The sequence below is a fragment of the Myotis yumanensis genome, unplaced genomic scaffold, assembly GCF_028538775.1.
Source record: "Myotis yumanensis isolate MYYU_CA2020_CCGP unplaced genomic scaffold, mMyoYum1.0.hap1 SCAF_2, whole genome shotgun sequence".
In the NCBI taxonomy this organism is placed as follows: domain Eukaryota; kingdom Metazoa; phylum Chordata; class Mammalia; order Chiroptera; family Vespertilionidae; genus Myotis; species Myotis yumanensis.
Genome location: NW_027223753.1, coordinates 37,757,730 through 37,770,829, shown reverse-complemented (window position 1 = coordinate 37,770,829; position 13,100 = coordinate 37,757,730). Strand labels below are relative to the sequence as shown.

The window sequence follows — 13,100 nt, the reverse complement described above, 5'->3', positions numbered from 1 at the left end:
TGGTGCCCACTTAGCATTCTCCCAACTCAGAGTTGAGGCCTGGAGTTAGAGGCAGCCCCAGGCCTCAAGCAAATCTCTTTGTAATTGTAGACAGACTGAGGCATCCAGCAATACCCTCCACAGGCTACAAAAAACATTCACATATGTGCACTCACTTTATCCTCACAACTATCAGGTAAGTATTCTTATATCCATTCTTCAGATGAGGAAACTGAGACTTAGAGAGGCTGTGACTGGCCACCTTAAATTAGATAGGTATTAATTTGGCAGAGTCTGGATGAAAACCCAGGTCTGTCTGACTCAAGCTGGGGTTTACTGATCTCGTGTCCAGAGGGTCGCCTAGCCACAGCCAGACCATAAGAAATGCAGGGAAAGGTAAACCCAGGGGAGCAGGGAGAGTGAAAGAAGGCTTCATGAAGTGAGACTTTTACCTGGTCTGGGCAAGAAAGACAGAGGGAGCCAGCCAAAGTCACTCTAAGCAAGTGACAAGCTACAGACTGGGAGAGAGAGGTATAACCCATGTAACAAATGATTCAATTCAGCATAAAGAAATCCGTAAATCAATAAGAACAAGACAAACCACCCATAAAAAAGTGGGAAAGAGATGGGAAAAAGCAATTCACCAGGTAGGAAACCCATAGGAAAAGGGTAGTCTAACAGCATGGAGTAGGGACAGGGCTTTTCAAATTGTGATTAGGCTGACAGGCAGGTGAGCAGTTAGGAGCCAGCGGTCCAGGATTGTGAGAGGGATAGCTGACTGTCGGTTTAGGTCCAATCCCCGGGTGCTGAGAGCCTCCAGTCTCATCACTGACATGGAGGAAAAAGCACGCCCTGAAAAGCTCCTGATTTCAAACTTCTACCCCCACCCCATACTGTGTGACCTGAGGGCTGTTTCTCTCTGTACCTCAGGCTCTTTGTCTGTCAAATGGGGAGGAGGATTTCAGCAGCCTTGGAGCCTTGCCCTCAGATGCAGGGTGGGGAGAGGCTGGGCAGAAGCAGGGCCCTCCTGCCCTTTCCTGGCCTGGGAGGCAGCCTGGAAAGGGACTGCCCACAGGGAGGGTGCGGCCAGGCAGGGCCTTCTGTCCTCCCTCCTCCAGGCTGCCCTGGTGACAAGGCAGGGAACCTGAGCTGAATTCTACACATCAACTCCAGTGACCAGAGACTAGAGCTGGGAGCTAGGAGCTGGAGACATGAACAAGGTCTTCCCCCAGGTAAGATCTGCCCTGAGCTGGCTCCTGACCTGGGGAAGCCAACCTAGGGAAGGGGAGATGTTGAGTTAGCTCAGCTCCCTGCTGCTCTGGAGGGGGGTATAGGGGAGGGATCCATCCACATGATGGGAGGGGGCGTCAGGGAAAGCCTCTCCCAGGAGGAGCCACCTGAGCTGGTTTGAAGGATGAGTGTTTACCAAGTGGACGGTGGGGGCAAAGTCCTTCCAGGCAGAGGGCACTGTCCAGGCAAAGGTGTGGAAATGTGAAGCAGGCATGATGAGTTTTTTGTGAGGGGCCAGTGGTTCCACCTAAGGCTCTCAGTGTGGCTCCATGAGGCTGGACTTCACTCGCCTACGCCCACTCCTCACTCTGTTCTCTCGAGCAGGGGGACATCGACAGCAATGCTGCTGCTGGGACCAAAGTCCTCCCGGGAGAAGGTAATGGATGGAGGGCCTGGGTTCCCTGAGGTTGCGCCGTTGCTACAGAGGCACAAAGAGAGCACCCTAAGGCTCCCACTGTCCCTCAGACCGCTGCCCCCTATGCCAATGTCCTTCACTCCCAACTTCCTGGCCAGCCATGCTGACAGCCACCTGCTTAATGTGGTGGTTCATTCTCTCCAGGCACAAGCATTTGTTGAGCACCTATTGTGTACTGCCTACCTCACAGGGACTGCACCACATACAGAGCCCACCTGTAACCTATAAGGAAAGGGCTCTGCAGTCAGATACTTGACCCTGTGGGTGACCTAGGCAATTCTCTTTACCACCAAGATAAAGTAGGTGGGATCACACACTTATTTAGCACCTACTATGTGCCACTGATTTGTGCAATGAGGGCAGTTGAAAGAAAGGAACTCACATTTATTGAGCAGCTACTATGTGCTCTGTCTTGACCACATTTGACCAAGCAGGAAGCAGACCCAGAGAGGTAAATACCAATCATAGCTATGAAGAATCAGGGGCCTAACCGGTTTGGCTCAGTGGATAGAGCGTCAGCCTGCGGACTGAAGGGTCCCAGGTTCGATTCCGTTCAAGGGCATGTGCCTTGGTTGCGGGCATCCCCAGTTGGGGGTGTGCAGGAGGCAGCTGATCGATGTTTCTAACTCTCTATCCCTCTCCCTTCCTCTCTGTTAAAAAAAAAAAATCAATAAAATATATTAAAAAAAGAAAAAAAAGAATCAGGGCCCTATGATGTTTCTGTCACGGCATGGTCTCTTTTTACCCTCAGGATAGCTCTGAGAGGGGCTCCTGTTATGGGACAATAACAGCTGAGGCAGTTGAGACTAAGAGAGATCGGGTAGCTTGGCAAACTGGGATCCCACACAGCTGGGAGGTGGGAGAGACAGGGTTCAAATTTGAATTGGGGTCCCACTGATTGCAAAGCCCCAGTCTTTGTTGCTCCACACTGATGTTCAGATGGCCACCCATCTGTGTGTCTTTCCTGGGTGGTGCCACCCATCTGTGTTCATTTCCAGTCCTGGCTCACGGTGGGCATGACTGTGGAACAAACGGCTCCTTTTCCCCATCTGTCCCGAGGGAGATGGGCCCTCAGGGCCTCCCAGCTTTGGAGGGCAGCATCTTCATCTGGGCAGGGGCCTCAGTTCTGCCGGAGGCTCCTGTGCCCCCTGCTGCCCACAGTCTGTGCTGCACAAATATCTGATGCGTGTCTGCTCGGCTGACCAGGACACTCCTCTTGCCCAGCCTCACACCATCTTGTCGCCCTGGTTACCTGAGTTTACCCCGTGTTTGCTAACAACAAGGAAACCACCAACCAGGGCTCATTAGATTTACGCTGTATATCCTACTATTGTCTTCTTTCCCAATACACACCCATTCCAGGGTCCAGCCACACCAGGCCCCTTGCTGTCCCCCACACACCACACACCGTACTCCTCCTATGCTCTCTACCTGGAATCTCCTCTCTTTGCACCCTCCCCTCACCTGCTCTTGGAAACCCCACCCTCCTTTGAGCACCGAGGCACGTACTCACACTTCCTTAACCACACTTACTACCTGGCTCTGTGAGCTGCACAGGGACAGATGTGACTAGTAGGAGAGCAGAATAGGCAACTCCACAAATATGAGTGGATTCCTGAACTGACCTCAGGTGGGGCCCTTTCCTTGTGTCCTGGAGCTCAGGGTCAAAGTATTCACAAAGCACCTACTGTGTGCCTGCCTCTGGGCTGGACCCTGGGGACAAAGACGCATCAGACCTGTTCTGCTTCTTTCTCTGAAATAGTAACTGGGGCCCAGAGGACAGCTGTTGTACGCACTTTCCTCTTTTAACCTACATGCTTTGCCTTCTAAGTGCAACTACAGACTGTCAGAGGGCAGCAACCTGAGCCATAACTGCTTTTGTGTCTTCTACAGAGCAGGACACCTAGTAGGTTCCCGATAGAGCTTTCTTTCATTATATCACAAGCAAGCAAAAATTAAAGGAGCCAAGTAAGTTAAAGGAGCAGGATGTCTCCTATTGCTGTTATTTCCATAGTGCTTAGGATACAGCTTGGCACATGGTAGGTGCTTAATAAGTGCTAACAAAGCTAAAACTTTCATAGCACTTACTAAACGCCAAGCACTGTTTTAACATATTAACTAGCTAATCCTCTCAGCAACCCTATGGTAGGCATTACGACCCCCATTTTCCACATGAAGGAACAGGCACAGAGAAGTGAAGTGACGTCTCTGTGGGTCCCAGCTGGGAAGTGGGGGAGCCGGGTTCCCACGAGCATCTTGGCAGCTGCAGAAAGGACAATCACTTGGCATCATGCAACGGGCTCTGGTTGTGATGGCTAATAAGTGTGAACTCACATCTCAGCTCCGCATAAGGTGACCTGAACCGTGTCTTCTCTGAGCCTCGGTTTCCTCATCTATAAAATATTGTGTTGGAAAATAAAAATAACGGCTCTGAAGGGCCTGCTATAGTTTCTGCCTGTGATAGGGGCTCAAAGAGCTGGTGTCCATCTTCCCCTGCCTCCTGAGGAGGCTTCCTTGTGGAAGGACAGGATTGTGAGGGAGGCAGAGCAGAGACCTGGGACCTTCATCCCAGACGCCACCCGCTAGCGACAGGACTGGGGCCAGGGACTGGCGCTTGGTGGGGTTGGGCCCACAGGCAGAAATGAGAGCATCATGGCAGGCGTAGGAACCCCCTCCTCCAGGGAACTGAGGTGGAGACAAGCCAGTTACAGGAAGGGCCAGAGGAGGGGAGTCCCTAGGTCCCTGGGTCCCTGGGTCCCTGGGCCCCAGCGCTGGCTGCTCCATGGCTGGTTTTCTGCTCCACACAGCAGCCTGCATCGCCCCCTGCTGCTCCCGCCGAGGGGCCTGCCTCTCAGCCTTCGTGCTGCTCCTGCTGGCAGCTGTCGCGGCCCTCATCGCCCTGATCATCATCCTTGGATCCCCACCACGTACACCAGGTCAGGGTGGTCAAGGGCGGGTGGGTCAGACCTGCTGGGAGGGGTTGGGGGGGCAGAGAAATGAGGGCACCCTCACCCTGACTGGCTTTTCCATGAAGTCACTTAGGACAATTCCTTAGGGTGTGTGCACAGGCTGACGTTAACATGTCTCTGAGTCTCCATTTACACATCTGTAATATGAGTATTGAGAGGACCCAGCTCTATGACGCACTTCCTCCAGGAAGCCTGCCCTGACTCCCAGGCTGGGTTAGAAGCCTTGTTTGGGCCCCCGCAGCCCCCCGACTTCCTCTTCCCCTGGCTTGGCTGTCCTGGGTGGTGCCTCCATCACCCAGGATAGGAATGTGGCCCCAGCTTCAGGGATGAGGCCCAACATGGCCCCTGCCCTCACGAAGCTAACAATTTGGAAAGCGACATAAACATTAGTCAAATAAGCACATTAAGGCAGGGTTAATGGGAGTCTGGAATAGGGCCTCTGACCAGTCTAGGAGTCAGAGTGGCACCTTGACAAGGGAAAGGCATGAAAGGGTGGCAGGAAAAGCACCCTAGATCCAGGGAGCACATGTGGGGAGCCCCTGGGGCGGGAGGAATCATGAGGAGAGAGAGACTGCAAAAAGGCCAGTGGACACAGAGGGCCAGGCGTTTAGGGCCTCAGAGGCTGCACTGGGGAGGGAGAGAGCCACGGGAAGGGGATTGAGTTGGGGGTAGGGTGTTGCCACAGCTACCTTTCTGACCGATGGCTCTGTAGCCAGGCTGGGGGCTGCAAGGGGACAAGGTGGGGGAGCGGATAAATCCAGTTCTCTACATGCCTGTGCAGAAACATGAGCACGTAGGGCAGATATGTACACAAGAGGAGCTGCACTCATGCGCCTGTGTACACACGTGTGTCTCTGTGCCTGTGTTATGTGTCTATGCACGTATGCATGTGCCCGTGTGCTTGTGTATATCTCTGTGCTTGTGTGTGCACATGTCTGAAGCATGTATGTGCGTGTGACAATGTGAGAGTTTCTGAGAGTCAATCCCCCTCATACGAGTTGAGGCAGTTCTGGGAGCTAAGACATGGTTCACATGTGCCCCAAACATGCAAGCACAAACCGCTCTCACCTCCCGCCGCACACGTGTGTGTACACATGCGTGGCCTGCGGAGCCAGGGTGGCCTCCCAGCTCCTCTGACAGTCTCTCTCCTTTAATCCTTTGGAGCAGCTCTGGGTGGGGTGGGAGGGAAGACTCCCAGAAGGACAGACATGTTCAGATGGCTGCCACCATTCCTGGACGCTGGAGAGGCCGCCCCAGCCTCGGGAAAGAGCTGAGTCTGCAGGCCTGGTTACTAGCTGTGTGGCTGGGCCCGTCACACCTCTCTGAGCCTTCCCTTTCTCATCTGTAAAATGGGCTTAATGAGGATACTTCAACGGGATTCGGGGAAGCAAGAGAATAAAAATGTGGAAGTGCTTTGCAGACCGTAAAGTTATGCCCAGGTGTAAGGAATGATGGTATAATTAATGGTTGCCAGGCCAGGCCCAGGATATTGTTTCTGAGACCCTAGCCTGGTGCCAGGAGCCCCACCATTAAACCGCTTCATCGGCTGAGCCCGGGCCTCGGGGGCCTCCCGCGAGGCTGTCGATAAGCTTCCCGTAGAGGAGGGAACCAGGACTTCCTCGGCACATTCTAAGTTCTGGGTGTATAAGTCTCCCCCACAGTCCTCGGGTGTGTACTATGACCCCCATTTTGCAGACAAGGAACAAGAGGCTCAGAGAGGTCAAGTCATTTGCCCAAGGTCACTCAGCTGGTAGGTGGGAGAGCGGGACTTTGACCTCATGCTTCAGCCCTAGTCGAGCTCAGGTGGGTCTCAGGGGTGGGAACCTGGTGCTGCCCGTGTGAGTACACCCTTGACCCTCGTGCCCCCTCCCACCCGCCCACTCAGGGGCCCAGGCCTGTGTGACGCTGACGAACAGGACCGGCTTCCTGTGCCATGACCGGAGGAGCTGCATCTCGGCCAGCGGGGTCTGTGACGGCATCCGCACCTGTCCCCACGGCGAGGACGAGGAGGAGGCCTTGTGCCGTGAGTACCTGCTCAGTCCCGCCCCTGCCCTGGGTGGGCCTTCCAGGGCCCTTTGGGGGTTGCCCCCCAATTACATCTATCCCTGCAGCCAAAACGAGGCTCAATTGTCCCTGAAATTACCAGGCACCTTTGTGTCCTAAGGCCTTCGCTTCTATGGCCCTCAGCCAGGAACACCTGCCCCCACACGCACACATAAGTAGGTGCCCCCCTTAGGGAAGGCCTTCACTCTGTGCGTCTCCATGCCCAGAGAACCTGTATTCAAACTTCATGGCAGAGTTCAAGTGTCACCTCCACCAGGAAGCCTTCCCTGACTCTCAAACAAGGCTCAGGTCCCTGCTTTGGCTCCCACAGTCCCTGTGCTTCCCTGGTCCCAGCTCTAGTCACCTTGGTTGACACTTTTCATTGGCCTTTTTTCCGTGACCATCAGACTATAAACTCCTCCAGGGCAGGCCTGGTCTGCTTGATTTGGGGGTCCCAGTGCCTGATGCAGGCCAGGACACGGAGGGTGTTCGGAATGATTTGCTGAATGAGTGATAGAATGAAAGAGTGAATGAATGAATGGGAAGGTCTTGTCCCAGACCTTCAAGACCTGATAATGAATTCTCAGGAGAGAGAGGCCAGGGCGCTTTCCATGGAGGAGGGAGAGAACTTGGTAAGTTGATGAGGGTGGAGGAAGGGAGCTAATGAGGGGAGGGACATTACATCATAAACCTAGACGAGATCTTAAAAGTCATCTAGTTGTGTCCCAGCTCATGCCCAAATCCCTTCTATAACAAACCCAGCAGAGGCCACCCAGCCTCTGCTTACACACTCCTGGAATGGGGAGCTCCCTACAACTTGAGGCAGCTGCTCCCACCATTACATGTTTTCTCATGGGATTGTCTCCCACCGGCATCCTTGATTGGTTCCAACTCTGGCCTCTCATCAACCCCTGCCCCCCGCGAACCACATCTTGATCCATCTCCATGATGGTGGCGGAACCACATCTTGATCCATCTCCATGATGGTGGCGCTGCATGAATTCGGGGAGTGCATTCCCCACCCCCAGATCAGTGTCTCCTTCCCTGGGCCACACTCTGAACTGCCAGTCACCCCCCTTGCAAGCGGTCTTCCCCACTCTCCCAGCACTCCCCAGAACACATACCAACTGCCCACCACCCTCTCCTTGGACAGCTCCACGGCACTCATGATACTTCTGACGGGCTCTGGCTAGTCCAAGGAGCAAAGGCTTTCCCCCTCGCAAGTCTGGGCTATACCTCCAGTGATGTGGCCTGAGTCTGTGTTAACTTTTGGAAGCTGTGCCACACTGCTGCCTAACACAGAATCCATTTCAAGAAAGGTGCTCTGACTCCCTCTCACAAGGTACGTGAACTCACAGCCTCTGACTGCTGGGACCCAAGTGCAAGACTTCACGTTTGCTTTTGTTATGTTCCGGTGGGAGAAGGCTTCCTGGGGGTAAAGGAAGCGGCATGGACTTGAAATAGATGGTTTTGGATGGGTGTCAAGGAGGACATTTCTAGAGAAGGGAAAGGGCAGGCAATGGTATAGGGTGCGGACGCATATGAGCTGAGTAGGGAATGAGGAGGGGAGAGGCAACTCTCTGGGCATCTTGTTGGATATACAGGGAACGGACATGTCTCTCCTTTTGACTCGACCTCCTTCCTCTCCAGGAAAGCCTTTTCCTCATGCCTTTCCTGGGACAGATGCATGGTAACCCTGAGTTTGGCAACTGCCCAGGTGGCTTGGACAGTCCACTTCCATATAGCCCCCATGAACCTCATCTTAATCTGAGACAGCTGTGGCCAGATGTGGACTTCCTCTTGCCTCATCTGCCCTCTGTAGGAGATGTGCCCCAGAGTCTCCCCAGCTTCCTTGTGGCCCACTGTGGAAACCCAGCTTCCTGGTAACCCTGAGTTTGGCAACTGCCCAGGTGGCTTGGACAGTCCACTTCCATATAGCCCCCATGAACCTCATCTTAATCTGAGACAGCTGTGGCCAGATGTGGACTTCCTCTTGCCTCATCTGCCCTCTGTAGGAGATGTGCCCCAGAGTCTCCCCAGCTTCCTTGTGGCCCACTGTGGAAACCCAGCTTCCTGGATCTACTCAGACCAAAAGTGTGATAGAACCAACAACTGTGGGGACTGCTCAGATGAACTGAGCCCAGGTGGGGGTCTGGGCACGGGCTGGGCTGGGGCAGGTGGCCAGGCAGTGACCAGCGAGCAGAGGTTGACCAGGGAATCTCTGAGGTTCCTTCTGCACCTCCTCCTTGCATTCTAGAAAGATGGGAAATAAGGGATATAGCCAACCCATGTCGGATGGGATGGGGCTCTGGGGAGCTATGGCAGGTGTCAGAGCGAGGGGTGCCCGAGGCATTCCAGGACACTACAGCTGCTCTTTTGTCGGCTCTTGTCCCTCCAGTGACTGCATGCCCACCCTGCGGCCCTGGGTGGTGGCACTGCCCCTCCACTGTCTTCGAGTATTGCGACTGTATCCCGAGGAGCCTCTGCCGGGACCGTGTGCAGCACTGCTCCGACTGGTCTGACGAGTACTCCTGTCCTGGACCCTGAGTGGCACCAGGCCCGAGCAGGACGCTGGTTGAACGGCACTGGTAATCCTTCACATGAGCATAGAATCACAGAACATGAGGGCAGGAAGGAGCCATCAAGATCACCTAGTGGGATATACACACTATTGTCTCTGAATAAGACTTGCCTCTCCGGCTTTCAAGATGTTCACCCTCTCCTTGCATGCCTCCAGGGACAGGGAGCTCACTATCATGTCAGGTAGCTCCTAACAAAAATGAGGGGAATCTGCTTCCATGATTTTAGGCTGTTTGTGGCACAACACAGAGGAGATCTGCTCTGTTCCAAGACAGACGTGCAGATCCTGACCTTACTGCCCCTTAGAGAAAAGACAGGTCTGGGGCTCACACACCAAGCTGAGGCATTTAGGCCTTATTCTCCATTTCCTGTCTCTGCGGTACCCGAGGCAGGTATTGCTGGGCTTGGCTACAGCCTTAGCATTTTCCTCATTTTCCTCGCTGGCCCTGCTGGTTGATTACATGAAATTGCGCCTGAGATGGGGCTTTGTCATCCTGCCAGTGGGAAACCGTCCAGGAGGCTCTGAGCTATAAAGTAGAAGGACTGGAGAAAGAGAAGCCCTTCTGTCCATTCCATTCTTCACCCTACCACTCCCCTCGCTCCACCCCGTGACCAGTACCAGACATACAGCCCCGGGTTCTTGTAGTAAGGATTGTATTTTTATCCCAGAGCCTGAGTGAAGGAGCTCTTTCTCTGCAGAGCTTTTCAGCTTCCCCACACCCAGACAGACAAGGATGGATGCTCCCATTAAACAGATGAGGAAACTGAGGCCCAGTGGGAGAAATTACTTGCCTGGGATCATACAATAAAGTCAGTGGGACTCTGAAACCTTTCCTGCTATCAATATAATTATCTCTTGGCTTGTGGGCCAAGGGGATGGGGATGTGCAGAGTCCCTGTGGGGTATTTTTAAAATGAGCTTGAGGGTCAGAAAGTGTCCCACCCTTGTTCTGAAAGAGAGATTTGAAATCTGGCCAACAACAGGGTTCCTGTTGAGGGAGACAGACATATCCCCATGGAAATTAATAAAATCAGTTTTATGTATCAGTCTCATGTGAGTTTTGAACTGAAAATGGGCATCTGAGAGACAGGTGAGCTCTGCCTCATTCATCACTCACCGAAGAGTCCCTATGCACCTGCCCGAGGCCAAGCTGAGTGCCAGGCACCCAGAAGTGAGGACACATGAGGAGCACATGGTCTCATGGAGGAGGCACCTCACACCATGGAAGGATGGGGTGCAGGAAATGCTAGGCAGCCGCTGGGGGGCAGGAAACCGCCATGTTCCTGACCATGATGCACTGAGGACCCATGCCTAGAGCAGGGCACCACAGGGATCCTGCCTGAGGAATGGTCAGCCCTGGGCCCTGGCACCTTTGGCTGAGTTTTCTCTGCAACTGCAGCACAAGTGAGGAGCTGTGGGTACACTCGGGCATCCCGGGTTCTGACCACCGACCCAGAGGAGCTTCTTCCCCAGAGGAGGGCCATTTGGGCTGGTTCTGGAGGGAAGGAGAACTTCCAGTGGTACCGGTGCAAGCGAAGGGTATTCCCAGCTGAGGGACCATGTGAATGAAGGCGTGGGCATGGGCCAGTGTGTGGCTCAGCCAGGGAATGCCAGCAGGTCAGGGCGGCCAAAACATCAGTGGGGTTGGTGGGACGGTAGGAGAGGAGGAGGTGAGCAGGGACATGATTCTGGAGGGCACAGCAGGTCGCACTTCATCCTGAGGACCATGGCGATAAGGCATGGTAAACGACACCTACTGGCGTCACAATGACCTTTAATTACAACAGTTCAAGAAAGAGTCGCCAGGACTGGGACCAAGTAAGCAGAGAAGGGAGCATGTCAAGGGCTACTTACTGGTGGAGCATGGAGCACATGCTCCTCAGGGACCTACGGAGTCAGGGGGTGAAGAGGAGGAGGCGGGAGTCCAGAGGCCTGCGAAGGAGCACCGGGCCTCCCTCCCTGGGCCACGCCTTCTCCAGGCGAAGAGAGGGTTGAGCTGGTCCCTGAGGAACAAGAAGCTTGTTCAGCATTCAAATGCCAACACGTTGCTGACACCCTGAGCATCGGTTGTTGAAAACAAGGTCACTGGGGACGGACCACGGGACACGAGCCTGCGTTGCTCATACCAGGCAGCCTTGCTGGTTTACGCAGCAGGAGAGCACCCAGGTCCTGGCGGGGGCTGGTGGTGCATCAGTTGGGCCCATGGAAAGAGACAGGTGGACCTTGGTGGTCATCTAGTCCTAGGCCTCTTTGGTGGCCTGTGGCTCTCCCCAGAGGCATCAGCGTCACGGTTGCACATCCTTTCGCCCGCCCCTCCCAACCAAGCCCTCCATAGTCCCTGCGGGAGTTTCATTTCACAGGAGGGCGAAACCCAGGCTGAAACCAACTTGTCCAAGTCCACTCAGCGTGTCAGTAGCAGGGTGAGGACTAAACGCCAGGTTTCTTTTCTTTTTTAAATTTAATTAAACCTACCAGGTGACATCGGTTAATAACATTATGAAAGCTTCAGGTGTACAGTTCTGTCGCACAACATCTAGGCATTGCATCGTGTGCTTAGCACCCACAGCCTAGTTTATTTCGTCTCCGTATATCTGACCCCTTTACTTTCTTCATCCTCCCCCACCCCCTTCCCCTCTGGTAACCACCATACTGTTATCCGTGTCTACAAGTTTGGGTGTTTATTGTGTTTGCTTTCTGTTTTATATCCCACAAGTGAAATCATATGGTTCTTGTCCTTTGCTGTCTCATTTATTTTGCTTAGCATAATACTCTCAAGATCCAAGCTGTCACACAAGCAAAAGCCAGGTTTCTAGGTGTGCACATTAGCGCTTGCCGAGCGCTTGCTGCGAACCGGGCACTGTGCTAAGAGCGGTGCCTCTCACTCTCCCTAAAGCACTCTGAGGGAGGTCCTGGTTATTGGTGTTTTTTTTAATATACATATTTTTATTGATTTCAGAGAGCAAGGGAGAGGAAGAGAGAGACAGAAACATCAATGATGAGAGAAAATAATCAACTGGCTGCCTCCTGCATGCCCCCTACTGGGGACTGAGCCCTCAATCCGGACATGTGCTCTGACCGGGAATTGAACCATGACTTCCTGGTTCATAGGTTGACGCTCAACCACTGAGCCACACCGGACAGGCGGGAGGTATTGTTTTAATGCAAAGCTTAGACAGGCCAGGCAGCTGGTTTCAGAGCATATGACCTGTGGGGCTCAGAGCCAGGTGTTTGAGCACTTAGCTGTGGAGGGGCACTGTTTTATGTTATGTCTCGAGGTCTGGCAGCTTCCAGTGGCGACAATGCCTAAGCAGGGACGTGATGGAGCCAGGTGGGAAGCAGGGACAGGGCAGTCCCGGCTGAGGTGTGAAGCAGTTCCCTGTGCTGGAGCTTGAGGAAGAGCCTCTGATTCGGGGCTGCAGGGAGTGAACTTGGCTCAAGGCTGCAGGGAGCTGGCAGAGGAGTTCAGCAGGAAGAACACACTGGATTCCTCCCTCTGAGGAGGGGCTGCAAAGAAGGCGCCCTCCTCTGTGCATTAGGAATAAGGACATCATGGCCAGACCATCTGCAGGCTCATGGAGAGGAAAAGGGGAGAGCTGGCATGTGAACGCCACTTGGGAACAGCGGAGCATCAGGCAAAAGAAAGGGGAGTGTCAACTGCTGTGTCAGGGGATTAATGAATATTAACAGCCAATGTTTAGCGAGCCGAGCGCATGCCAAGCACCATGGCAAACCTTTGGTTGTCTTGTCTCTTGTATCTCATTTCCAGGAACCTGGTTTGGTTATGAGCACTTCACAGAGGCATGAAGTTGCTTGCTTAAGATCAC

General features: G+C 53.7%; 1 protein-coding gene across 2 annotated transcripts; it reads left to right on the top strand.

Moving 5' to 3' along the window:
* The first annotated feature begins 1,155 nt into the window (after window positions 1-1,155).
* LDLRAD1 (low density lipoprotein receptor class A domain containing 1) lies at window positions 1,156-10,283 on the top strand. 2 transcript variants are annotated; one of them, XM_070403340.1, is made up of 6 exons: window positions 1,156-1,211; window positions 1,594-1,645; window positions 4,492-4,620; window positions 6,539-6,676; window positions 8,712-8,840; window positions 9,095-10,283. In XM_070403340.1, the coding sequence occupies exons 1-6, from the start codon at window positions 1,191-1,193 to the stop codon at window positions 9,241-9,243; spliced, it is 618 nt and encodes a 205-aa protein (XP_070259441.1). In that variant the 5' UTR covers window positions 1,156-1,190; the 3' UTR covers window positions 9,244-10,283. The 2 variants fall into 2 exon arrangements, with proteins under 2 accessions (XP_070259441.1, XP_070259442.1); XM_070403341.1 differs by lacking the exon at window positions 4,492-4,620.
* Window positions 10,284-13,100: the final 2,817 nt, after the last annotated feature.